The sequence below is a fragment of the Ceratotherium simum genome, chromosome 14 (genome assembly GCF_057802395.1).
Source record: "Ceratotherium simum simum isolate JZ-2026a chromosome 14, ASM5780239v1, whole genome shotgun sequence".
NCBI classification, from domain to species: domain Eukaryota; kingdom Metazoa; phylum Chordata; class Mammalia; order Perissodactyla; family Rhinocerotidae; genus Ceratotherium; species Ceratotherium simum.
The window spans coordinates 8368669-8394003 of NC_141913.1; the positions used below are offsets into that span (position 1 = coordinate 8368669).

General features: G+C 40.4%; 1 protein-coding gene and 1 non-coding gene across 2 annotated transcripts in view; one reads left to right on the forward strand and one right to left on the reverse strand.

The window, feature by feature from the left end:
- SLC35D4 (solute carrier family 35 member D4) overlaps positions 1–21593 on the forward strand; it is an 89232-nt gene extending 67639 nt beyond the window's left edge. Inside the window, 7 exon segments of the mRNA XM_087438979.1 lie at positions 419–488; positions 3462–3555; positions 12637–12644; positions 13632–13646; positions 21289–21320; positions 21323–21553; positions 21556–21593. Of these exon segments, the coding sequence (XP_087295105.1) occupies positions 419–488; positions 3462–3555; positions 12637–12644; positions 13632–13646; positions 21289–21320; positions 21323–21553; positions 21556–21593 (488 nt within the window).
- LOC147915254 (U6 spliceosomal RNA) lies at positions 20760–20866 on the reverse strand. Its single transcript, XR_015554354.1, has one exon. It is a non-coding gene; the product is annotated as a U6 spliceosomal RNA (small nuclear RNA).
- Positions 21594–25335: the final 3742 nt, after the last annotated feature.

The following is a 25335-nucleotide window of genomic DNA, read 5'->3' on the forward strand; positions in this document are numbered from 1 at the left end:
CTGGTGAAGAGGAAAGATCCTAGGGTTCGGAGTGACTGGGGTTCACATTCTGGCTCCACAGTTCAAGAGTTGTGCAATCTTAGGTAAATCTCTTAACTTCTCTGAGCTCCGGTTAAAAATGGGGATAATAAAACTTTGCACAGTTGTTACAAGGATTGAAAGAGATCATGTACATAAAGCTTCAGCATGGGGCCCTCCCTGCATAGGTCACTAAATGGGCGTTATTATTATCATACAATTATTATTATTATAAGACAATGCCAATAGCATAGAAACCTTGGAATGCCAGGGTGAATTCAGTGCTGGGCAGGCCGGTACTCAGAGGCCTGCTGTGCTGAAGGCTGTTGCCTTGTGTTTCTGGGGCAGCTGGGGGCAGGGGGCGTGTGGGCTGTGGTTTCACCCATGCTGTGCCCCTCAGGTGATCTCCTCAGCGTCCTGGACTTTCCGTTCCTGTATTTCTACAGATTCCATGGCAGCTGCTGTGCCAGGTAATCTTACCTCATAAAACCCCTCGCACTGTTAATTTGTGTTTCTGTACTATCAGCTGTGTCTTTGTAAAGCCAGGGTCACTGCTGGTTATCTGAATGAGTGGCCGAAGAGAGTGGTGGGGGGTGCAGGCACGGAGACAGCTCCCTCGGCCATCGGAGGGTTGTTATGGACACCCCCAGGCACTCAGGGCCTGCCAGGGGCTTGCAAAGACCCCTGTCCTGTAGAAGTTCCTCAGCCAGGGCAGTGGTTTTCAAACTTGTGGAAGAGCTAGGATTCCCCCTTTTTTTTCCCTCCACAAGCAATTCTTAAACAGAACCTCACTATATAAAACTGATGAAACTGATTCAGTTCAAGGGAAGATTTGGGTCCAGAATTGCACCCTCTTGGCTTTCACCTTGGCCTCCCTCTTGTTCCTGAAGGGCAACCTCCAAAAAACCTCGACTGAACCCCAAGACTATGAGAAACAGAGTTTGGAAACCAATGACTAGGCGATGTCTAGACAACAGGGTGATCGTTAATACTTGGCCTCGGGAAGTACTCAGGGATGTAGACCAATTAAATGGATACAATTGGATACACAGAAGTTCATAGCCATCTTATCCCCCTTTTCCTGACACGATCCCCACTTCTCTTGACTTTATTATGCTGAGAAGTGGAAAGGCTTCTGTGGACAGTCTCAAAGCATGCATTCTGATATGATGGAAAGACCAGCTTGGGTTGAAGTCCAGCCTTGCTGCTTGCTAATTGTGTGGTCTTTGGGCAAGTTTTCCTAGTTCTCCCAAGCCTTGGTTTAGTTTTCTCATCTGTAAAATGGAAAAATAATGCCAATACAGGACGATTGTGTGAATTATATAAGATATGTAAAGCCCTAAGCATCGTGACTGGCCCAAGAAAAGATGGTCATTATTATTATCTGCTTGGGCTGACTGTAAATAAAATATAAACAAACCATGAACAATTCCTACATAAAGGTCAGACCACCTATTCCCACACATATAAGATTGTACCTTGTGAAACAGTGGTTCTTTGTACAGAGAGTCAAAAAGCTTATATGTAGCTAGGTACTGTTTCTGGTGGGGGTGTATTAGGACAAAAAAAATCAACATTATAGAGTTTGTTTCAGCATTTGAGCCTGAGATGACTTATTTATCATCCTCAGAAAAGCTTCTGGAAAACCCTAACAGAATCCATCTTCCCAGTTCCCGTCCATTTGCTCAGGCCTTGTGACTTGCCAGTTAGCGAGGATTGCGTGGCGTGAGTGTTAGTGCTGCTCCGGTGCTGGTGGGCTTGCCTCCCTTCGGTTATTTGGCAGCACGGGCAAAGAGGGTGCAGGGAGAGGGCCACCATTGTTTGGTTGTTTGGAACAGAGCAACACAGTTCACAGCCCGTTGTGTTGGCTTTGTGGGGTGACATTCTGGCTCCATTTCTGCCCCTTTTAATCTGCAACTTTGTCATAACCCAACTTGAAAAATCAGGGTTTTTTTATTTAAAAAATTTGGAAATCCTTATTTGAATTGATTTAACTCTCTATTACGTTTTACTCCCCGGCTTCAGTACAAAGTTTAACTTCTTTTAAGAATGTGTCAGTTTTCCCCATGTCGTCTGTGGCTCCTCCATGACCATATCTCAGACTAAGAGTTGTCACTTTAAGGACACCTCCGTGACTGCAGATGCAAATCTGAATGAACTGTGCAGGTCATCAGGGCCAGACAGGCTGAAATATACACAAGGGAGACCTGTCTCTTGTCCTGCCCCAAGAATGTCAGTGCAAACTAATCGAATAATGAAGTGAAAGCACACGTTTTTGTGAAATTTGGCCTTAGGTGTGTTTACTTCAATTTAGGTTGCTTCCAAGCAAACCTGACAAATCTTTATGTAATAGCCACCATGACCAAGGGACCATGTTTGGCTCTGTTGGGGAAAATCAAAGAAATGCCCAAGATTGGGCCCCTCCCTCTCAGAGCTCACGAACTGGGTTGGAGCCACACACCAGTGCCTCTAACAAAGGTCAGATGGCAATGTAGCACCCGAGGCCCTGGAGGTACAAGTGAGGGACAGCCCATACGACCTGCCTTTCTGGCTTGGTGTACAATCACGGTCGTATCTCTTGCTTTTCAATATTCAATTTCAAATAAAAATCATATTCAAGCCCCAGTAGCATATGTTAGCAGGAAGTCAGCCTGTCTCTTGGGGTCTGTCTGCCACACCCTCTTTCCCAATTGCCCTGCTTCTAAATGCCAGGAAGAGTGACCGTTCTGTTTGGAGTTCCTTTTGCTTTGGCCTTGGCTACACAGTGACACTTTTGAAAATGGGTCCAGCTCAGGCCACTATTTCTCTGTCTGCTGCTGTGCCAAGGCCTTGCTGGTCCAGATCTTGGAATACCCCCCGAGATGCTGCCCCTGCCGCGGGCTTCCGTGGTGGGGGCTCTTTCAGGTCACATGCATGGGCTTAGGCATGATTCCCAAAGCATAGCTTCTGTGAGGGTCAGCCTGGTTTGGAGGACTTCTGTTCCTGAGCTAGCCCTCCCCTTCAGGTTCTTACCTTGATCCCAGGGCCCAGTCCAGACCCTCGGTCCTCATATGGTGAGTTTCACTTTGAAATTCTTTTCCTGGCAGTTTGTTCTGCTTGCAAAAAAATGAAGCTCTACCTGGACAAGCACCAAACTCCAGAAATAATATGGGAAGGGGGCAGGAGGTATCGTCCTCCACATTTTTTTTCTTTTGTGTTTTAGCCAGAGACCTCCCAGATTTCTACACCCTCTCCCCACCTCCAGTGAAATGCTCTCATCTTAGCTCCTTTGTACAGTTGAGCTGAATGAGTTTTTGTTTTCATCTAGAGATCACTAGAAAACATAGATGAGATAGAGGTGGTGTAATAATTAGAAGTTGACTGGTAAAATGTAACAGAAAATAGTTAGCTATTGGCTAATGGAAGACAAGCCTCACTAACAAAAGAATATTTTCTCCCTCCAGTGGATTTTTAGGATTCTTTCTCATGTTCAGCACAGTGAAGCTAAAAAGCCTTATGGCCCCAGGGCAGTGTGCAGCCTGGATTTTATTTGCTAAGGTAAGAGAGAAGGGAGGGTTGGTGTTCTCAGAGCCTGTGGAATGTCAGGGTTGATCTTCATGAACTCATTTCTAGTCACTGGCCCCGAGCCTGATCCTGCACTCATTCAGGTTCTGAATTTCTGAGGCCTTCCACCTATTTTATCAGCATGACATAATCTTTATCACACTCCTGGAATGTGATCTGGGTAAGCCTCTGAACTTCCCTGAGCCTTAATTTCCCCATCTGGAAATGAGAATTTTTGCCAAAAAAATCTCTAAGACTTCTCCAGTTATGAGATACTGGACTCCTGGATGCATGGGGCTGTTCTTATTTTCCTTCCTTGGGGTTTTGAGGAAGTCAGAGCTCAAGGGACTTGCCCAAGAGGTGTCAGCCTGTACGAGGTAACAGAGAAAGGAAAATAGATAAATGGCCAGGTTGAGGGACTTTGTTGAAGCCTTCAAAAAAGGGACTATTATAAGAATTCCCAATGTGTATCTGATTGACCGTGGTCGAAGCATAAAATAGAGAGGTGGGCAACTAAGAGGCAACAGAAGAAGCACAAAAGCGGCTGTGGGTTGCACAGTCTTAACTGAAATGCTCTGGGACTTGCTTCGTTCTAGTGGAGCATTTCATTTCTCTAATGTCTGTGAAGGAGTCAAGTTGCAGGGCCCTAGGTGCTGCTTCTGAGGAGTAAGATTTCTTAATTAATTTAATCTGATGATTAATTAATGAGATTAATTTAATCTCATTTAAACTTGTGCCTTTAGTCATTGCTCTGTTTGTTGATTGATTTTTTCCCCCAGAAAACAAAAGCAAACATTTTTCTTTGAAAATAAGATTTCACAGTGATACTTTCACCTGCATGGTCTACTTTTTAATAGCTTTAATAATTCTAATTCCAGCAGAATGTAAAGAGTGGCTGAGATACTGACTTCCAGCATGATAGAATGAGGAGGTTGGCAAATCCTCTCCCCAAAAAGCAACTAGAAAACTGGAAAAAAACTATTGGAAATATCCATTTCAGCATTCTAAAAATTGACCGAAGGCATACAACAAATTGAGAAGCATTTGTTCATGAAAACTACTAAACTTTGGGTAGGAACAGCATGAGTTTGTGGTGTTCTTGCCTAGGGTTGCTCCTGTACCCTTCTCTCTAGCTCTGTCAGTGTGATATTCCAACCAGAGCAGGACAGATTGTGACAACCAGCAGCTTTGCTGCTGCTTCCAGAAGGGGCTCACTCTATGTGGAGAACCGTCAGTTGCCATCTCAGTGGTAAATGAACAAGAAGAGCCAGTAGCTCCATTACCTTGGGTTTACAGGCCTTTTTGGGCCAAGCAATGGACCAGTGGTCTAGCTGGGGACTTAATAGGTAGTTTTGGGAGGTGAGACAGACATCAGGGGCTTGATAGCTCTCCGTATATCCCAGATTGACCTTAATCTGTGTGCCTGTGCAACAGAGATAGAGTGTGCCCAAGGAACTCACACATCCCTGGCCAACAGAGCCTGTTGTGTACACACAGAGGAGATGTGAGAGAACCAGCAGAAAGTAAAAGCTTGGGGAGACATGAAAACAGCCTGAAGTTTGAGTGTGCTCCCCAGCCCACTACAGAGTCAGAAGCAGAGAGAAGAAGCCTTTCTGGCTCAAGATGTTTAAGCAAAACCTCTGACTGGTCTTTGCCAGAACACTAAGCTATGTAGACATGGGAATGACACCTAGGAAGTCAGGCTTAAAAATATAAACAAGAAAAAAAATTTAGTAAAGACATCAGCAACTGTACCTTATGTGGAAGACAGATTTCACAGAGGTAGTCCAGGCAAATTACTGAACAAGCAAAAAAACAATACAAACAAAAATTTTCTGGGAAAAAGTCAGAATCCAGAGTTGCTACCATATATAATTTAAAATGTCCAGTATTCAACAAAAGAGTTAGAGGCATTCAGAGAAACAAGAAAGTGTGATCCATGCACAGGAAAAAAGCAGTCAATAGGAACTATGTCTGAGTATCTGTCCTCAGATGTAGAAATTAGCAGAAAAAGACTGTAAAGCAGCTACTTGAATCTAAAGGAAAGACTCAATGAATACAGAATCTCAGTAAATAATAGAAATGATTAAAAAAATGGAAATTCTGGAGTTGAAAGTACCATAACTGAAATAAAATGAAAAATTCTCTAGAGATACTCAACAACAGATTTGAGAAGGCAGAAGAAAGGATAAGTAAACTGGAAGGTAGAACAAAAGAAATTATTCAATCTAAAGAACAAAGATTTTTTAAAAATTGAAGAAATATGAACAGAGCCTCAGAGACCTGTGGGACAACATCAGGCATATCAACATATGTATAATAATTCCAGAAGAAGAGGAGAAAGGGATAGAAAAAAATATCTAAAGAATAATGGCTGAAAACTTCCCAAATTTGATGAAAAACAAAATAAATTTACAGATCCAAGAAGCTCAATGAATTCTAAGGAAGATAAACACAAAGAGATCTATACCTAGACACATAATAACCAAACTGTTGAAAGACATAGAGAAAATCTTGAAAGCAGCAAGAGAAAAATGATTCAAAACATATGAGAGAACAACAATACAATTAATGGCTAAGTTCTCATCAAAAACAATGGATGCCAGAAGGCAGAAGATAACACATTTAACATGCTGAAAGAAAAACCTGTTAACCAAGAATTTGATATACAGCATAGCTATCCTTCAAGTATAAACAAGAAATAAAGACATTCCCAGATAAAGATTGAGAGATTTGTTGCTTGCAACCATATCAATAATTACATTAAATATAAATGGACCAAATACTCTACTCAAAAGGCAGAGATTGTCAAACTGGATAAAAAAGCAAGATTCAACTATATGCTGTCTACCAGAGACACACCATAGATTGAAAGACACAAATAGACTAAAAGTAAAAGGATGGAAAAACATAAACCGTGCAAACAGGAGCCATAAGAGAGCCAGGTTAATGACTTTATTAAAATCACACAAAATAGACTTTTTGACAGGAATATTACTAGAGAAAAACAAGGACATTTAATGATTATAAAAGAGTTAATACGTTAGGAAGATATAAGTTATAAATGTATACACACCTAACAACAGCACTCCAAAATATATGAAGCAAAAAGTGACAATAGAAAGGAGACATAGACTATTCAACACTAATAATTGGAGGTTCCACTACTGTACTCTCAACAGTTAGTAGAATAACTAGATAGAAAAGTTAAGATGCAGAAGGATATAGATGACTTGAACAACACTATCAACCAACTTGACCTACTGACATTTATATGACACTCCACCCACTGATTGCAGAATACATTCTTCTCAAGCACACATGGAATATTCTCCAGGATAGATGTTATCCTGGGTCACAAAACAAGTCTCAGTAAATTTAAAATGTTTGAAGTCATATAAAGTATGTGCTCTGACCACAGCAGAATTAAATTTGAAATTCACAACAGAAAAAAATCTAAGAAAATCTCATTTATTTGGAAATTAAATAACATACTTGTAAATAGCCCATGGGGCAAGGAAGAAATCACAGAGGAAATTTAAAAGATTTTGAATCAAATAAAAACAAAAATATAACATCTCAATTTATTGGATGCAGCTAAAATAGTGCTTAGAGGGAAATTTATAGCTGTAAACACCCATATCAGAAAAGAAGAAAGGTCTCATATCAATAACCTAAGTTCCACCTTAAGAAACTAAAAAAAGAAGAGCAAACTAAACCCAAAGCCAGCAAAAGGAAGGATACGATAAAGTTTAGAGTGGAAATTAATGAAGTAGGAAACAGAAAAACAATAGATAAAATCAATTTTGGTTCTTTGAAAACATCAACAAAATTGACAAACCTCTAGCTAGACAGACCAATAAAATAAGAAAGAAAATACAAATTATCAAAAAGAAATGGGGGGCTGGCCAGGTGGCATAGTAGTTAAGTTTGCATGCTCTGCTTCAGTGGCCCAGGGTTCACAGGGTTGGATCCTGGGTGCAGACCTACGCATCACACATCAAGCCATGCTGTGGTGGCATCCCATATACAAAATAGAGGAAGATGGGCAGAGATGTTAGCTCAGGGCCAATCTTCCTCAGCAAAAAGAAAAAACAAATTAGGGGCCAGCCCAGTGGTGTAGCGGTTCGAATCCTGGGCGCGCACCGATGCACCGCTTGTCAGGCCATGCTGTGGGCGGCGTCCCATATAAAGTGGAGGAAGATGGGCACACATGTTAGCCCAGGGCCAGTCTTCCTCAGCAAAAAGAGGAGGATTGGCATGGATGTTAGCTCAGGGCTGATCTTCCTCACAAAAAAAAAAAAGAAAAGAAAAACAAATTAGAAATGAAAGAAGGTACATGGCTAATGATCCTATAGAAACTAAAAGGATTGTATATTATGAATAACTTTATTCCAGCAGATTAGACAATTTAGATGAAATGGACAAATTCCCAGAAAGGCACAAATTGACTCAAAAAGAAATGGAAAATCTTAATACATCCATAACAAGTAAATAAATGTAAGCAGTAATTAAAGATCTTTCCACAAAGAAAAGCTCAGGCCCAATTGGCTTTACTGATGAATTCTATCAAACATTTAAAGAAGAAATATTTTTCTTTGCATATTCTTTTAGAAAGTAGAGGAAGAGGGAATAACTCCCAGTTTATTTTATAAGGTAAGTTACACTGATGCTAAAGCCAGACAAAAAATCGTAAGAAAACTACAGACCAGTATCCCTCGTTGACATAGATCCCTCATGAACACAGATCTTTAACAAAATACTAGCAAACCAAATTGGCAACATATAAGGATTATATACCATGATCAAGTGAGATTTATCCCAGGAATGCAAAGTTGGTTTAACATATGAAAATTAATGTAGTACATTATATTAATAAAGTAAAGAACAAAAATGTATAGCCATGTCAATAGGTACAGAAAAATTGTATGACAATATCCAACATCCATTCATGATTTAAAACTCTCAACAAACTAGTAATAGAAGGGGACCTCCTCAACTTGATAAAGAGGATCTGTGAAAAACCTATAGCTAACATTATACTTAATGGTGAAAGACTGAATACTTTCCCCCTAAGATTGGGAGCAACACAAGAATGTTCACTCTCACCACTTCTGTCAACATTGTATGGAGGTTTTGGGCAGTGCAATAGAACAACAAAAATGTATTCACAGATGACATTATCCTATATGTAGAAAACCCTAAGGAATCTGCAAAATATTAATTGAGCTAATAAACAATTTCTCAAGGTCTCAGGATGCAAGATCAATGTACAAAAATCAATTATAGTTTTATATATTAGTAATGAACAGTTGTTCATAAAAATGAAGTTAAGAAAACAATTCCATTCACAATAGCATCAAAAAGAAAAAACTACTTTGGAATTTAACAAAGAAGTGCCAGATTTCTACACAGAAAACTACAAAACCTTTCTGAGAGAAATTAAAGATCTCAATAAAGGGAGAGACTCAATATTGTTAAGATGGTAATTCTTCCTAAATTGATCAGTAGATTGAATGCAGTCCCTATCAAAATCTCAGTAGGCTTTTTTGTACAAATTCACAAACTGATCCTAAAATGTATTTGGAAATGCAATAGCCAAAACAATTTTGAAAAAGAAAAACAAAGTTGGAGGACTTAAACTACACAATTTGGAAACTTGCTATAAGGCTAGAATAATCAAGACGTTGTGGTATTGGCGTAAGGATAGGCATTCATGGTCTGTTGATTTTCAACAAAGGTTCCAAGGCAATTCAGTGGGAAAGGATTTTCTTTTCAACAAATGGTGCTGAAACAGTCAGATATCCATATGCCAAAAAAAAAAAGTACTTAGACCCTTGCCTCACATCATTAACTCAAAATGGATCGTAGACCTAAATGTAAGAGCTAAAACTAGAAAACTCTTAGAAGAAAACATGGAAAAAATCTTGATGACCTTGGATTAGGCAAAGAGTTCTTAGATTTGACACTAAAAACATGAGCCATAAAATAATTGATAAATTGGATTTCATTTCAATTAAAATCTCTTGGAATTTAAAAAACATCATTAAGAAAATGAAAAGATAAGCCACAGCCTGGGATAAAATATTTGCAAATTGTATATCTGATAAAGGATTTGTATCCAGAATATATAAAGAATTCTTACAGTTTAATGAGACTACATACAACCCAATTTGAAAGTGGTCAAAAGAATTGAATAGATATTTCACTAAAGAAGATGTATGGATGGTTCACGAATGCACAAAAAGGACCTCGACATCATTAGTCATTAGGAAAATGCAAATTAAAACCATGATGAGATACCACTACACACTCACTAGGATGGCTATAATAAAAAAATGTAGGTAATGTTAAGTGCTGATGAGGATGTGGAGAAACTGGAACCCTCATAAATTACTGATGGGAATGCAAAATGGTATAGCCACTTCGGAAGACTGTTGGGTAATTTCTTAAAAGGTGAAGCATAAACTGACTATACAACCCAGAAATTCTATTCCTAGGAATCTACTCAAGAGAAATGAAAAGATGTGTAGCAAAAAGACTTAAACATGAATGCTCATAGCAGCATTATTCATAATAGCCAAAAACTGGAAACAATCTAAATGTCCATCAACTGGTGAATGTATAAACAAGATGTAGTATATACATTCAGTGGGATACTATTCAGCAATAAAAATGAATGCATTGCTACAATATAAGTGAATCTCAAAAACATTATGCTTGGGGGCTGGCCCTGTGGCTTAGCGGTTAAGTGCGTGCGCTCCGATGCAGGCGGCCTGGGTTCGGATCCTGGGCGCGCACAGACGCACTGCTTCTCCGGCCATGCTGAGGCCGTGTCCCACATACAGCAACTCGAAGAATGTGCAACTATGACATACAACTATCGCCTGGGGCTTTAGGGGAAAAATAAATAAATAAAAAATTAAAAAAAAAAAAAAAAACATTATGCTCGGGCTGGCCCTGTGGCTTGGCGGTTAAGTGCGCGCGCTCCACTGCTGGCAGCCCGGGTTCGGATCCCGGGCGCGCACCTACGCACCGCTTCTCCAGCCATGCTGGGGCCGAGTCCCATATACAGCAACTAGAAGGATGTGCGGCTATGACATACGACTATCTACTGGGGCTTTGGGGGGAAGAAAATAAATAAATAAAATTATTAAAAAAAAAAAATTATGCTAAGTGAAAGAAGCCAATCAAAAAAGCATACATATAGTAGGATTCCATTTATGTGAAAGTCCAAAACAATTTATAGAGACAGAAAGCATACTGATGGTTTCTTGGAGCAGAGATTGACTGCAAAAAGGTTTGAGGGACCTTTTTTTAGGTAATGGAAAAGTTCTAAAACTGGGTTGTGGCGATGGTTGCACCATCATTTAAATTAATTTATTAAATGTGTTTACTAAAAGTCATTGAATTTTACATGTACAATAGGTGATTTTTTTTTTTTTTTGCGAGGCAGAGTAGCCCTGAGCTAACATCTATTGCCAACCCTCCTCTTTTTGCTGAGGAAGATTGGCCCTGGGCTAACATCAGTGCCCATCTTCTTCTACTTCATATGTGGGACACCTGCCACAGTATGGCTTGATAAGCAGTGCGTAGGTCTGCACCCGGGATCCGAACCTGCGAACCCCGGGCCACTGAAGCTGAGCCCATGAACTTAACCACTACACCCCCAGGCCAGCCCCTACAATGGGTGAATTTTATGGCGTGTAAATCATCCCTGAAAGCTGTAAAGCAGTAGTGCTCAAAGAATCGTGCTTAGATCTTGTCTTTTAGGATTAGGAAGGACGTTTTTACTTTCTGTACAGTCATGCATCACTTAACTCATTAGGTGATTTCATCATTGTGCAAACATCATAGTGTGTACTGAAGGGGAACAAAATTGGCCACACCAAAATGTGTCTCTTTAACACGAGGATTATTTTAGGCTGATTATTTTTAAGAAGCAAAAGACTCAGAGAGTTTTTCTTGTTACCTCCCCCTTAACTGCCTAAAAGAATTCAGAAAAAAAAAAAGAAACCTGTCTCAGGAAGTGAGCTATCACTTTAGCATAACATGAACTAGATGGTAGTTCTATATAGGGAGGAACCTACAAAAGCCTGTTTGCTGGGCTCCTCTCTGTGTTCTTCTGTTTCTCTGTGGCCAACAAACACTCATTTTCCAAACATTTGCTCCTTTTCACCTACCTGTGAATTGCCTTCCTTTCCTTTGAAGTCCCTGACTCTCCTCACTCCCAACATCTTTTTTTTCTTTAGCTGAGGATAGTATTTAAGGTAGTGGCTTCAGCCATTTTGGCCGGTCACGTGGTTTTCCTGGGTTTCTCCCCTGTGTACATGTTATTAAACTTTTGTTTGTTTTTTTCCTGTTAATCTGTCTCATGTCAATTTAGTTCTTTTTAGACCAGCCGGAAAAACTTAGAAGGGTAGAGGAAAATTCCTTCCTCCCCCACAGCACTTATAGAAACCTGGATGGCATAGCCTGCTACGCACCTGGGCTGTATGGTACTAATCTCTTGGGAGCACCGCCATAGACGCAGTCCGTTGTTGACTGCAAGGTCGTTATGCGGCGCATGACTCTATGTGGTTTTGCCTATTTGGCTACTACTTTCATGAGTCTCCTTTTTATTTGTCTTGTTTTTTCTTTTCTTCTTAAACTCTGAGGGAGGTTTATAATTTCCTCCTCTGTAGTTAATTCAAAAGTGGAAGGATTTTTAATTGGCTGCTGTGGTTTAAGGCTAATCCTTCTTAAATGTGGAGGATTGGATTAGATGAGCCATTAAGGTCTCGTCGAGCCTCAGTACATCAAACAATCTCTCTCCTTTTCTCTCTCCTTTTTCTTTTATATTTGAAAACAAACTCTGTTATCCTCAGTAGCAGAATATTTCCCGTTCTTTGGGCCACCTACACATCAAAATGTGCTGACATTTTAAATACATAATTGTATTTAGCAATACAGCATTTCCCCATGATGTCATTGTGACTCTACTGGGTGCCAGCATATTCAGAAAGTGACTCAGAAAGATATTCCATTGGCCCCAGAGGAGAATTTGGAATCTGTGAAAAACTCAAAGATACACAGGCAAAGAGGTCATTCGGGGACTGAGAGTGCCTTTTTCCTTGCTCCGAAAGGACTCATTCTCTGCCATTTTGTAAGGAGTTGTCACATCAACTTCATCACTTCCAAGTTCTGAGGGAGGGCATCCATGCTTCTCTCTGGTCCTCATCTTTCTCAGTATCTTCCTTGGGTTGAGAATGCTCACCATGGAAAAGAAGTGCATTCTAAGTCGCTTTATATTGTTATCACTATTATTATCGTTTTTCTCTTTGGGAATTGGAGAAACAGTCTAAGAAGCTAAAAATAACAATATTTAGCAACTTGAAAAAAAATTCTTCCTTTCGTTTTGGCAAATTCAGCCATGCGAAATCTAACTGCATCTTCGTAAAGTCTTGGGATATCTCCCCACTTGTAATGTAAAGCATAGATTCTGGAAAAAGTGAATAAATTTAAGAGAAAAGCAATGAAAAACATATAAAGAAGATGTGGTATGAGTTTTCATTTTTCTCCTAGTGGGTTTCTCCAGCAGATTTAAGTTCTCAGATGAGAATTTGTCCTGGATTGAGTAGTGCCTTGTCTCATCCTTGTTAACTTCAAACCAGCTGGAGTTCTCAGCATCCATTGGGAAGAAGCAGCTGAGGCCAGAGTGAGTTTATGTTGAGGATGAGCCCAGGAGAGGAGAGGCATTCCCAGAGAGCAGCACAGCACCCCCCCCCCCCGCCCCCACACTAGAGTCCTGAGTGTTTCCTCCACATTTCAAAGCTCTTTCCATAAGAATGCTTTCTTCCTTTAAGCTAATACCAGAGATGCTGCCACAATTTAGTACCCTGAAGGCAGAGGTAGACCAGAAAACCAAGTCTGTTCTTGGTTTTCTGATCTGTTCTTTTTATAGCTCTAAGAAAAGAACTTTTCTGTAGTTTACCTAGAATGTGTCTCTTGATTTGGTTTAGTTTGTTTTTTGATTGTTAGAGTTTCATCTTTAAGGTGCACAAGGCAGGGACTAGGGTGGCTCTCACGAGGCTCAGGGCCATGCAGTGGAGGGTCGCACCTGAGAATGAATGAGTGCTTCCTTAAATGTCACACCCTAGGTGCCTCGCTCGCCTCCCCTAGTCCCTTCCCCAACAGTGTCATAATTTACTGCCTGCCTGAAACAGCTATTATTCCATGGGATTTTAAGACATACTAGATTCTTATCGTTTTGGTGGTATTAGAAATGTCTTATATCAAGGTTGTATGGTCTCTCTTTGAATGGCTTTCTTTTTGGACATGATTCTTCCAATCAGTCAACATTTGTTCAGAAGCCTTTGGAATGTGGGGTGGAGGAATGCGTTAGTATATGAGTAGTGCTTGCCTAGGGCATTTTATAATCTAGAAGAGAAGGTAGAAGTGACAAGAGTAAGACTGTTAAAGGACATTGCTGAGCCGGGTGGTACTGACTTCAGGAGTTGGGAAAAGGGAGAGGTCTGTGAGTAGCTGAGGCCACGGAGTGACTAAACTGGCCCCTACAAGTGCTGGTTGCCTGGGAAAGGTGGAAGGCTGGAAGGAGGGCCTGCAGGATGAGTGGCAGGGGCTCTGAGGCAAGATATGCAGTGGGGAAGCATGAGGAAATAAATTTGACTAAAGGAGGAGGAGAGTGTGGAGGTGTGAGAGGAAAAGCCTCCACAGAGACCACTGTGAGCCTCTGAATGGGACTGACCACAGGTAAATAATGTTTTAAGCAGGTTAATATGGCAGTGGTGCTTTTTTTTTTTTAATTTTTAAAAAATTTTTTGTTTATTGCAGTAACATTGGTTTATAACATTGTATAAATTTCAGGTGTACATCATGATACTTCTATTTCTGCATAGATTACATCATGTTCACCACCCAAATACTAATTACAACCCATCACCACACACATGTGCCGAATTATCCCTTTTGCCCTCCTCCCTCCTCCCTTCCCCTCTGGTAACCACCAATCCGATGTCTGTCTCTATGTGTTTGTTTATTGTTGTTATTATCTACTACTTAATGAAGGAAATCACACGGTATTTGACCTTCTCCCTCTGACTTATTTCACTTTGCATAATACCCTCAATGTCCATCCATGTTGTCACAAATGGCTGGATTTCATCATTTCTTATGGCTGAGTAGTATTCCATTGTGTATATATACCACATCTTCTTTATCCATTCGTCCCTTGATGGGCACGTAGGTTGCTTCCAAGTCTGGGCTATTGTGAATAACGCTGCAATGAACACAGGGGTGCATGTATCTTTACGCATTGGTGTTTTCAAGTTCTTTGGATAAATACCCAGCAGTGGAATAACTGGATCATATGGTAGTTCTATCCTTGATTTTTTGAGGAATCTCCATACTGTTTTCCATAGTGGCTGCACCAGTTTGCACTCCCACCAGCAGTGTATGAGAGTTCCGTTCTCTCCACATCATCTCCAACACATGTTGTTTCCTGTCTTGTCAATTATAGCCATTCTGACGGGCGTGAGGTGATATCTCATTGTAGTTTTGATTTGCATTTCCCTGATAGTTAATGATTTTGAACATCTTTTCATGTGTCTGTTGGCTATCTGTATATCTTCTTTGGAGAAATGTCTGTTCAGGTCTTTTGCCCATTTTTTAATTGGGTTGGTAGTTTTTTTGTTGTTGAGGTGCATGAGTTCTTTATATATTGGAGATTAAGCCCTTATCAGGTGTATGGTTTGCAAATATCGTCTCCCAGTTGTTAGATTATCTTTTCATTTTGTTGATGGTTTCCTTTGCTGTGCAGAAGCTTTTTAGTTTGATGTAGTCCCATTTGTTTATTTTTTCTATTGTTTCTCTTGCCCGGTCAGACATGGTGCTTGAAAATATGTTGCTAAGACCAATGTCGAAGAGAGTACTGCCTATGTTTTCTTCTAGAAGTTTCATAGTTTCAGGTCTTAATTCAAGTCTTTAATCCATTTGGAGTTAATTTTTGTGTATGGTGTAAGGTAAGGATCTACTTTCATTTTTTTGCACGTGGCTATCCAGTTTTCCCAACACCATTTGTTGAAGAGACTTTCTTTTCTCCATTGTATGTTCTTGGCTCCTTTGTCAAAGATTAGCTGTCCATAGATGTGTGGGTTTATTTCTGGGCTTTCGATTCTATTCCATTGATCTGTGTGTCTATTTTTGTGCCAGTACCATGCTGTTTTGGTTACTATAGCTTTGTATTATATTTTGAAATCAGGGAGTGTGATACCTCCAGCTTTGTTCTTTTTTCTCAGGATTCCTTTAGCTATTCGGGGTCTTTTGTTGTTCCATATAAATTTTAGGATTCTTTGTTCTATTTCTGTGAAAAATGTTGTTGGAACTTTGATAGGGATTGCACTGAATCTATAGATGGCTTTAGGAAGTATGGACATCTTAACTATGTTAATTCTTCCAATCCAAGAGCATGGAATACCTTTCCATTTCTTTGTGTCGTCTTCAATTTCTTTCAGCAATGTTTTATAGTTTTCCGTGTACAGCTCTTGCACCTCTTGGTTAAGTTCATTCCTAGGTATTTTATTCTTTTTGTTGTAATTGTAAATGGGATTGTATTCTTAATTTCTCTTTCTGCTACTTCGTTGTTAGTGTATAGAAATGCAACTGATTTTTGTATGTTGATTTTGTATCCTGCAACTTTACCGTATTCGTTTATTACTTCTAAAAGTTTTCTGGTGGATTCTTTAGGGTTTTCTATATATAAAATCATGTCATCTGCAAATAGTGAGAATTTCACTTCTTCCTTTCCAATTTGGATCCCTTTTATTTCTTTTTCTTTCCTGATTGCTCTGGCTAGGACTTCCAGTACTATGTTAAATAGGAGTGGTGAGAGTGGGCATCCTTGTCTGGTTCCTGTTCTTAGAGGGATAGGTTTCAGTTTTTCACCATTGAGGATGATATTAGCTGTGGGTTTCTCATATATGGTCTTTATTATGTTGAGGTACTTTCCTTCTATACCCATTTTATTCAGAGTTTTTATCATAAATGGATGCAGTATCTTGTCAAATGCTTTCTCTGCATCTATTGAGATGATCATGTGATTTTTATTCTTCATTTTATTAATGTGGTGTATCACGTTGATTGATTTGCGAATGTTAAACCATCCCTGCATACCTGGAATAAATCCCACTTGATTATGGTGTATAATCTTTTTAACGTATGCGATTTGCTAGTATTTTGTTGAGGATTTTTGCATCGATGTTCATCAGTGATATTGGCCTGTAATTTTCTTTTTTTATGTTGTCCTTGTCTGGTTTTGGTCCCAGGGTAATGTCGGCTTCGTAGAATGAGTTAGGGACCTTCCCCTCCTCCTCAATTTTTTGGAAGAGTTTGAAAAGGGTATGTATTAAGTCTTCTTGGAATGTTTGGTAGAATTCACCAGGGAAGCCATCTGGTCCTGAACTTTTATTTTTGGGGAGGTTTTTGATTACTGTTTCGATCTCCTTACTGGTGATTGGAGCAGTGGTGCTTTAAACAGATTGGAAATGTGTTCCAAGCATTTAGAAGGAACGTAAATCAAGGTAGTGATGGCAAGAATAAAGATGAAAGGTCAGGGCCGGCTCCGTGGCTTAGCGGTTAAGTGCGCGCTCTCTGATGCTGGCGGCCCGGGTTCGGATCCCGGGCGTGCCCCAAGGCACCACTTCTCCGTCCAGCGCGAGGCCGAGTCCCACGTACAGCGACTAGAAGGATGTGAACCTATGACATACAACTATCTGCTGGGGCTTTGGGGGGAAAAAAATGAATAAATAAAATCTTTAAAAAAAAAAAAAAGATGAAAGGTCAACTTGCCTGACAATTTGAAGAAAAATAAATATTAATTATTTATCATATAATTGTGTGATATGATAAAAGACTTAGATGACAAAGACTCAGATCATTTTAGAACAGGAGGGAGCGTGTGGTGAGAGTTTGTAGACAAGGAGTGATGGATGAGCACACAAATGCCTCCCAGGTTTGTAGCTAGAGACATGGGAAATCCATGGCAGTACAGCCAGAACGGGTGTGCTTGTGAAAGAACATCTTTGGGAAAGAAACCTGGTGAAATAGATTTTAGACGAATGTGTATGGTGCAAAACATCTAAAAGGAGCTGCTTTGTGTTGGAAACATGGAGTGAAATGTAGGTGAGAGATCAGGGCTTTGCATGTCTATTTGGGCCTCGCCTATAGAGATGGAGTTGAAATCAAGAAAATGAATAAATCTGTGAGCTCACTGAGAGAGGGAAAGGATTTGGGCAGAGCAGAGCAGAGGCCTAGGACTTACCTTGGGAGATGCGTGGATGCCAGGGACCAATAAAGAGAGGAGAGAGAAAAACTAGCGGGGAGGTAAAAGGGGGAACCGGGAAAGTTCAGTTTGGTGATGTCTAAGGAAGCATTTTAAAGAGTAAAGCAAAATGGCACCAGATTGAGAAAAGACTAGAGCAAGGACATTGCTAGCCTTTGAGGAAACAGTTTTGGTAAAGGGTAGGGATGGGAGTGGGGCAGAAGATGGATCATAAATACCCAAGAATGCATAAGAAGTGGATAGAAGATTGTGATTGGGGGTGGGCAGGGGGAGAGCCAGATCTAGTGAAGACAACTTCTTTTCTAGGAAAAGAAGGACTTGGGCAGGCTTGAAACTAGAAAAGAAGACACCCTTATACAGAGAGATTTAAAGATGCTAGGGAGTGAGGGGAAATTGGGAGAACAAGGTTCAATGGGAGGTGGAAGGAGGATGGGGGGCTCGCTTTAGAGAAAATGGAAAGCCTTTTTGCTGAAGGGCAGTGATAGATAGGAGGGGGGCTTTCCCATGAGACGCGTGGTAGAGGGACAGAGGTTTCATGGGGAAAAGAAAAGGAAAGAGTATTCACTATTTGGTTTTGATGGCTCTGTACTGAGCCCCTCTAGTCCTCAGCTGTTTTGTCCATAAGGCGAGGAGTCTGGACTAGTATCTAAAGATAGCTCAAAAATGTTATGATTCTAATGAGCTCTGATAGTGCTGACTGTCTCTGATATTGAAGACTAAATGCTGATACATGTACATTCAACTGTAGGATTATATATAATGATGATCTGCTGGGAGCCATATCATTAACTATCAGTGCCTACTTAATAAAGCATTTGCCAGATTTAAAGTCTGTAATAGAACCGATCAGAATAAAATAGGAAACCACTCAGCAATCTGGCCTTCTTCCATCCCTATTACTAAATTCCACCTTCTCTCATGGAAGATTATGTGTAAATGCTATAAGTGGTTAAGTGGAATGTTTGTTCCTGTTTTTATTTAGAGTTTGAACAGTTAAAATTCATGCTAATGGAATGGAGTTTGCCTTCCCATTGCTGCTTAGGATAGAATGCTGTTCTCACAGTCCGGGTGCAAGATGGGGAAGCCTTCTTAGACATGGTCCCATGTGAGTCTTCAAACCTGGAATGTGTGGTGAATGCAGAAGTGGAGCAAGGAGGCAAGGAAAAAGGGGTAAAATATTGCAAAATTAGAAGATTCTAGAACTCGGACTCCTCTATGTTTCAAGATAAAAGCAGAATATATGAGATAATGTATGTGAAGATAGCTGGGGAGTGACAAAGTGCTGTGTAAACACAGAGCATTATGTAAAGTCATAGAAACCCAGACCAAGACTTAATTTTGACCTAGGTTTGAGTCCCAGGTCTGCCACTTTCTAGGTGTGTGCTTCGTTTTCTCCTCTGTAAACACATATAATAATAATGTCTACCATACTGAGAGGGTTGAATAATATTTAGACAGCCCTAGAATAGTGAGTGCCAACAGTTGGCAGACCCTCCTTGACTCTGTCAACCACTGGTTTAATTCTTTCACCAAATTAACCAGTGATTTCCTGAGTCTGAATTTACCATTTGTATTCACTAGTTCTAGGTAGTAAATTTAGTGGTGGACTGCCCACTCTAGACACTGTTCAGAATTCAGCATGCATGAGAACAAGGTCTCTCTCAGCTTTTTAAATCAGATGTTATCTAACAAGAGGCAATTGATGCACCGTTGACAATGTTTTTAAACCTATATAAAGAGTCATTGATTCAGAACAGTTGCTGTGCCTGTGAAAATGTATGTTTGATGGTTTCCATGGAGACCACCCTGCTGGCTGTTCCGTGATCACTAGCCTTAATTATACCCTGGGATTGCCAGGGAGCCTTCAAAGCTGTCTCCATAACAACACCTCCTTGTATAGTAACACGACCACACTCCTGAACTGTGCTTCCCATATAGGAGTTGCTCCTAAAAGAGTTGAGAGGATTCTGCTGGTAAGTTCAACCTCCATTGATTTATCCTTCCGAAGAACTCTTAACTGGATAGAGATTTTCCTGAGTTTTGACTGCCTGTCTCACAGGCTGTTTAGCCAGGTCTCCGCAGCAAGGCCTAATGTCTTGCTTTTTTCAGTGACATGTTGACATTTCTGTTGACCTGTTGCCAAGATATTAACTAAGAAGCAGTCTTGGCTATGTGGTTTACTAGATAAAATTAAACCTGTTTTAAATATAGGATGAACTTGTAAAATTGTCAACAGATGCTGTTAGAGTTCGATGTTTGGAATTTTAAAATGTCTCGAAGACCATTGGTAAAACTCTTGCTGTTTCCAGTAGAATTAAAAAAAAAAAAGGAGGAGCAGCTTAATGTTTTTTTAATATGGAATCACACAGATTTCATTACTTCTAAATAACATAATTTTTTACTCTCCACTTAATTTTTTTAGATATATTTGAAAGGAAGTTCCCAGGCTTAGCATTGAATCATCCCTTGAACTTCTGAGGAGGTGACAAGTAAACAAATCTTTCAGGTTCTGGAATCAGACTTCTTTGGTTCAATTTCTGGCATGCACGTGTATACACACATATGCACACACACACAAACACATGAACAGACCACAGAAAAACCCTAGGAGTGTAGTTACGACACCCATCACGTTGTGCTTTCATTAGGTCAAGTCTCTGTTGAACAGTGTTAGCTGTCTTCCTCCTTCTACTTCCTCCCCTATTACTACTATTCTTTTCCCCCCAGTTTTGTTGAGGTATAATGGATGTATGACATTGTATTAGTTTTGGGTATACAACGTAATGATTTGATATTTCTATATGTTGTGAAATGATCAACACAATAAGTTTAGTTAACATCCATCACCACACATCGCTACAAAAAATGTGGACACTTCACGAATTTGCGCGTCATCCTCCCTCAGGGGCCATACTAATCTTCTCAGTATCATCCTAATTTTAGTACATGGGCTGCTGAAGTGAGCACGATTACTTCTTTATCGTCGTCATTCTCATCCTCATCATCACTGTCTGTCAGATGGAGAGAGCCTGTTGTGTCTCTCCGTGCTTCCTGGATGGGAAAGGGAATCACAAAAGGGGAGGCTGCTCCCCTACATCCACTATCTGAATTTCTTCCCTCTTCTCAGCTTCTTAAGACTCCTCCTCGCTCTTTGGAATAGATAACTTTCTGTGTAGCAGCTTAGTATTCCTTTTTTTTCTTGCTTCAGTTGTTATTCAGCACCTTAATGTGTTTTGGAATGGTCTGATGAAAATAAATCATGAAACCCGGTGAAGCTGTGCTGTAATGTAACTTTTATGTTGAAAGAGTGTGCTTAAAAAATCTAATTATGGCTGTTTCCTAATTAAATCATTTTTCTTTTTTACAGTCTAAGCAGCTATGGCAATGAGAATAATTTTTCATGGAAAATTAAAACCTAGAGGCAGAGCATAATTTCCTTTACAGTCTCTCACTGGGCAATAATAACAGCATGTCGATGTCTTTCCATGACATCATTGTGGAAGCGACAGGAGCATACAGTGGCAAGTGGGGGAGGTGCTCTGCTCTGGGTGAGCTGTGTGGAAGCAGTCAGCAGAAAAGTTATCTGGGAATTTTTTGTTTATGAACAAGGTTTTCCCAGAGAGCACATGGGAAGGGAAATACAGTTTGGGATTAAATAAAAAAATTTAAATTCCATTTCCTATTGTCAAAATAATTCATAGGGAAGCGAGTGATGTTAATGGACATTTTGCTATTTTGGATAAGGTTGTTGTTTTTGTTTCCGATTATGAACTTCTAATTTTTTCTGGGCTATTTTTAGTGCCATTGATCATCACAATGTTCTGTGCTGCAAAAATATGATAACAATTCTGGGTTTCACAACTTTTGACCTGAATGAATTTGCTTTAGTTCATTTACTAAGGAAATACCCTGAATTTCTGTAAATTTCCTGACTGCAAGGTTTAGATGGGCACTGTTAGTATCCAAGATAATTTAAAATCACTAAAATTAAAGTGATTTTTGCAACACAAAGGCCAGTTAATTGGGGAAGTTTATAAGGCCTCCGTTGGGGCATGAATTGATGAGTACTTGGTTCATGGTAGGATAGCATCGAATAGATGAGTGCCAAGTGAATGCTTGAAGACACTGGTCTTATTTCACACACCTTTGCAGGTTTGTGCACTCCCATCACAAATAATGGTGCAATTCTGCATGTAGCTCGTGAAGTCCCTTTGACTGCCCCCAGTAATGCTCTTGTGATGCACATGCTCTTTTCTTTAATTGTGCCCTTCATTCTGTTTGAGTTTGCTTTTCCTTGTAAAGACCCTCTATCCGTATCCCTAGAACCAAGCTCCCTGAGGTGTGGCCGTAGGGTAATCAGCAAAGAGCTCTTGAGGCCTTGTCCACACCCAAACCAGAGGGCAGACCATGGGCAGAACTGGTGCCTGTGTCAGAAGATAATGAGCTGTGGCAGTCAAAGCTAATAAAATGAAATAGTTCTTGGGAAATCTGAATGAGCAGACTTTTGTCATGGGAAAGATAGGTTTTGACGCATGATAGAAAGGAATGTTGTGGATTTGAAAGACTTTTAGTAGATATTTACTTGGTGCGATTTTGTGAAATTATTCCATCCTATTGTGCCTTAGAGACATCTTGGTGGCCTGGCACCGCAGGGCCTCAGGTACCCCACCGGGGGCCACCCCACACTTGTTCCCCTGATTTATCCCCCAAAGTGGAATTTGTCTGAAGTATAAATAGTCATTTTCTCATTTTTTCCTGTTTAAAGTTTCTCTCTTTCTTACAAAAAGTAATCCAAACTTGCTTTTTCTCCTCTTGATGCTACATCAGCACTTTGCTCTTTAGGTTAAGATTTTTGGTGTTGTTTTGTTTTGTTTTTGTTTAAATATACGTAGACTGTGTCTGACCATAAGTCCAGACAGTTAAGTACAAGCAGGTTGTGCTTGTTTATATGACTCCAAAATAGCCAGTTAGTCAAATATGTGGTGAGAAAAGTGTTTTCAGTCAACAATGAATTGCATGGTACCATGTAAACCCAACTAGCTGTTAGACTGTGATTTTATTTGATTGTTTCTGTACACTTGTGGGGGCACTGTCGGGGGATTGTGTGGGGAACAGGCTCTCCCTGGCTACATTTCCACATCTGCCTTGTAGTGTGACTTCTGGGGCGTGGGGTGCCCAGGGGAACAGGCCCCCGGTTGCCTCTGTCCCCAAGAAGAATTCTATCTCGTTTCTCTCCTGCCTCACCTCAGGCCATTAGGCCCTGGTTGGGGCTTCGTGTCTTTCTGCACTATTTGCCAGGCGTGTGCTTGTGTTTGGCCCAGAATATGGTAGGTGATCAGTCAAGATTTGATAAATAAACATGCCCACTTTCTCTCCCGGTCACTGTACTTCCCGGCACCCTCGTGGATGTCAGCCTGAGGAAGGCGAGGATATCTGACTCCAGGTTATATGCCTAACCTGGCTGAGGCCCCGGCCCTCCACACATATTGGCCAAAGAAAGTGTAAAGGGTCAATTTTTCCCAGATGCATAATTTGGATAGCAAAGTATTTGGTGACTGTTAAAGTACCTCTTATGTTTTTTAGTGAAAATGGAATCAGCAGCCATTGTTTTTAGTCTCCAGTTAGTCGTTTGTATGATGACTACCCTTCTCCCTCCAAAGAAAGAAAACAGATTGTATTTTTTCTCACACTGTGTTAGCTTTATCTTCTTGGAATAGAAATCTTCAGTTTCAGTGATCCAGTCACCTGTTGTTACCTGTGCCTTGCCCCTTGCTACCCCAAAAGGAGGATTTTCGTCTGTGAAAACATATTTTTTTCCTTCAAGTGAGAGCAACAGGTGTTCTAACTTCAGGCCCTGCATTCCCACCTTAGAAGTCCTACTGTAAGCCACGTTGGCACTATTAGTCCAATTTGCCAGCGTTTGCTGCCATTCGGCCACACCATCCAGAGCTCTTTGCTTTCTTCTGTGTGCCCTGAAAACGTTAGGATTTGGGAGCTTCAAATGTTTGAAACGCTGATTGCCCTTTGGGATCGGCTACAGTTTGAGAGCCGCTGATCTGTGTCGATAGAGAGCCTTCGTCTGCTGTGTTCCGTTTTGCCGTTCTGATATCAAGAGACATTTAAATATATCGATTCAAGTACCACCATATGTTTTAAAGTACTTGTTTCAATTTTTAAAGTAACTCAGGGAACCTAATTTATCATTTTATCTAACATTTTGGAAGTCCTACCCAGGTGTTTATTAAAAAAAAAAAAAGAAGAAGAAGGATGCGCCTTAAAGATTGTTGGATGAGTCTTCAGTAGGGAAATTGCGGCTTTCGGTCTGTACTAGGTTAGTTATAAGAGAATGGAGAATTGAGACAGAAGTGGTATTAAATCTGATGTGCAACTGCATACCCACCAGAATGCTAAAATTAGAGAGACTGACAATACCAAGTGTTGATGAGGATGTGGAATAACATTTCTGCTTTAGAAAACACTAAAGCTAAACAAGGTCTGTATTATGAGCCAGCAATGCCACTCTGAGGTATATTCCCAAGAGAAATGAAGACATATGTCCACAACAAGACACGTTCAATGTTACGGAGTTAGAGGTGATGGTTGCATAACTCTGTGAATATACTAAAAACTATAGAATTGTATGCTTTAACAGGGCAAATTTTATAGTATGTGTCTTATATCTCAGTAAGACTGTTATTTTTTAAAAAGACATGTTCAAGAATATCCATAGTAGTTTTATTCATAATAGGCCCAAACTGGAGGAAATAGTCCGTACATCAGTCAAGGAGAAATAAATTGTGATCTATGCATGCAATAGAATAGTACACAGCAATAAAAAAAAGCCTGCGGCCACATAGGTGACACAGGATGGAGGTGTATTGATTGGGAAGGAGCGTGAGGGAGCCTTGTGAGATGCTGGGAAGGTTCTGTATTTCTATCTAGTGATGGTTACATGGGGGTTTACAGGTGTAAACATTCAATGAGCTGTACACTTAAGATTCAAGCTCTTCGTGCACTTTACTGTATTTATATTATACTTCAATAAAAAGACAAGTCTGATGTGGGTGCGGGAATGGTGCCATCCTCGGAAAGCACAGCCCACAGTCCTCCACCTCTTTTCCTGTCGGCACTGGGAAGGCCCGGGTGTCAGCACAGCACCGTCCACCAGACCCCTCCTCCTCTGGCTTCGACACTGTCTTTGTGCTGCAGATGGCCTGGGGTTTCACTTACTGGGGAAAGGGAAGAACCCCCAGGCTGATGCCTTGCTATTCTGGGCAGTGGCCACCAGTTCTCTTGAATGTCATGGTTGGAGAGAGTTTCTAATAAATATTCAGCTCAGTGCCAAGGTAAAGAAAGTGAGCTCAGGCTTCCTGGTAGCATTGCAGAAGTATTTATTGTTCCGCTTATGCTCGACAGGTGAGGACCCTGCCCTGTCA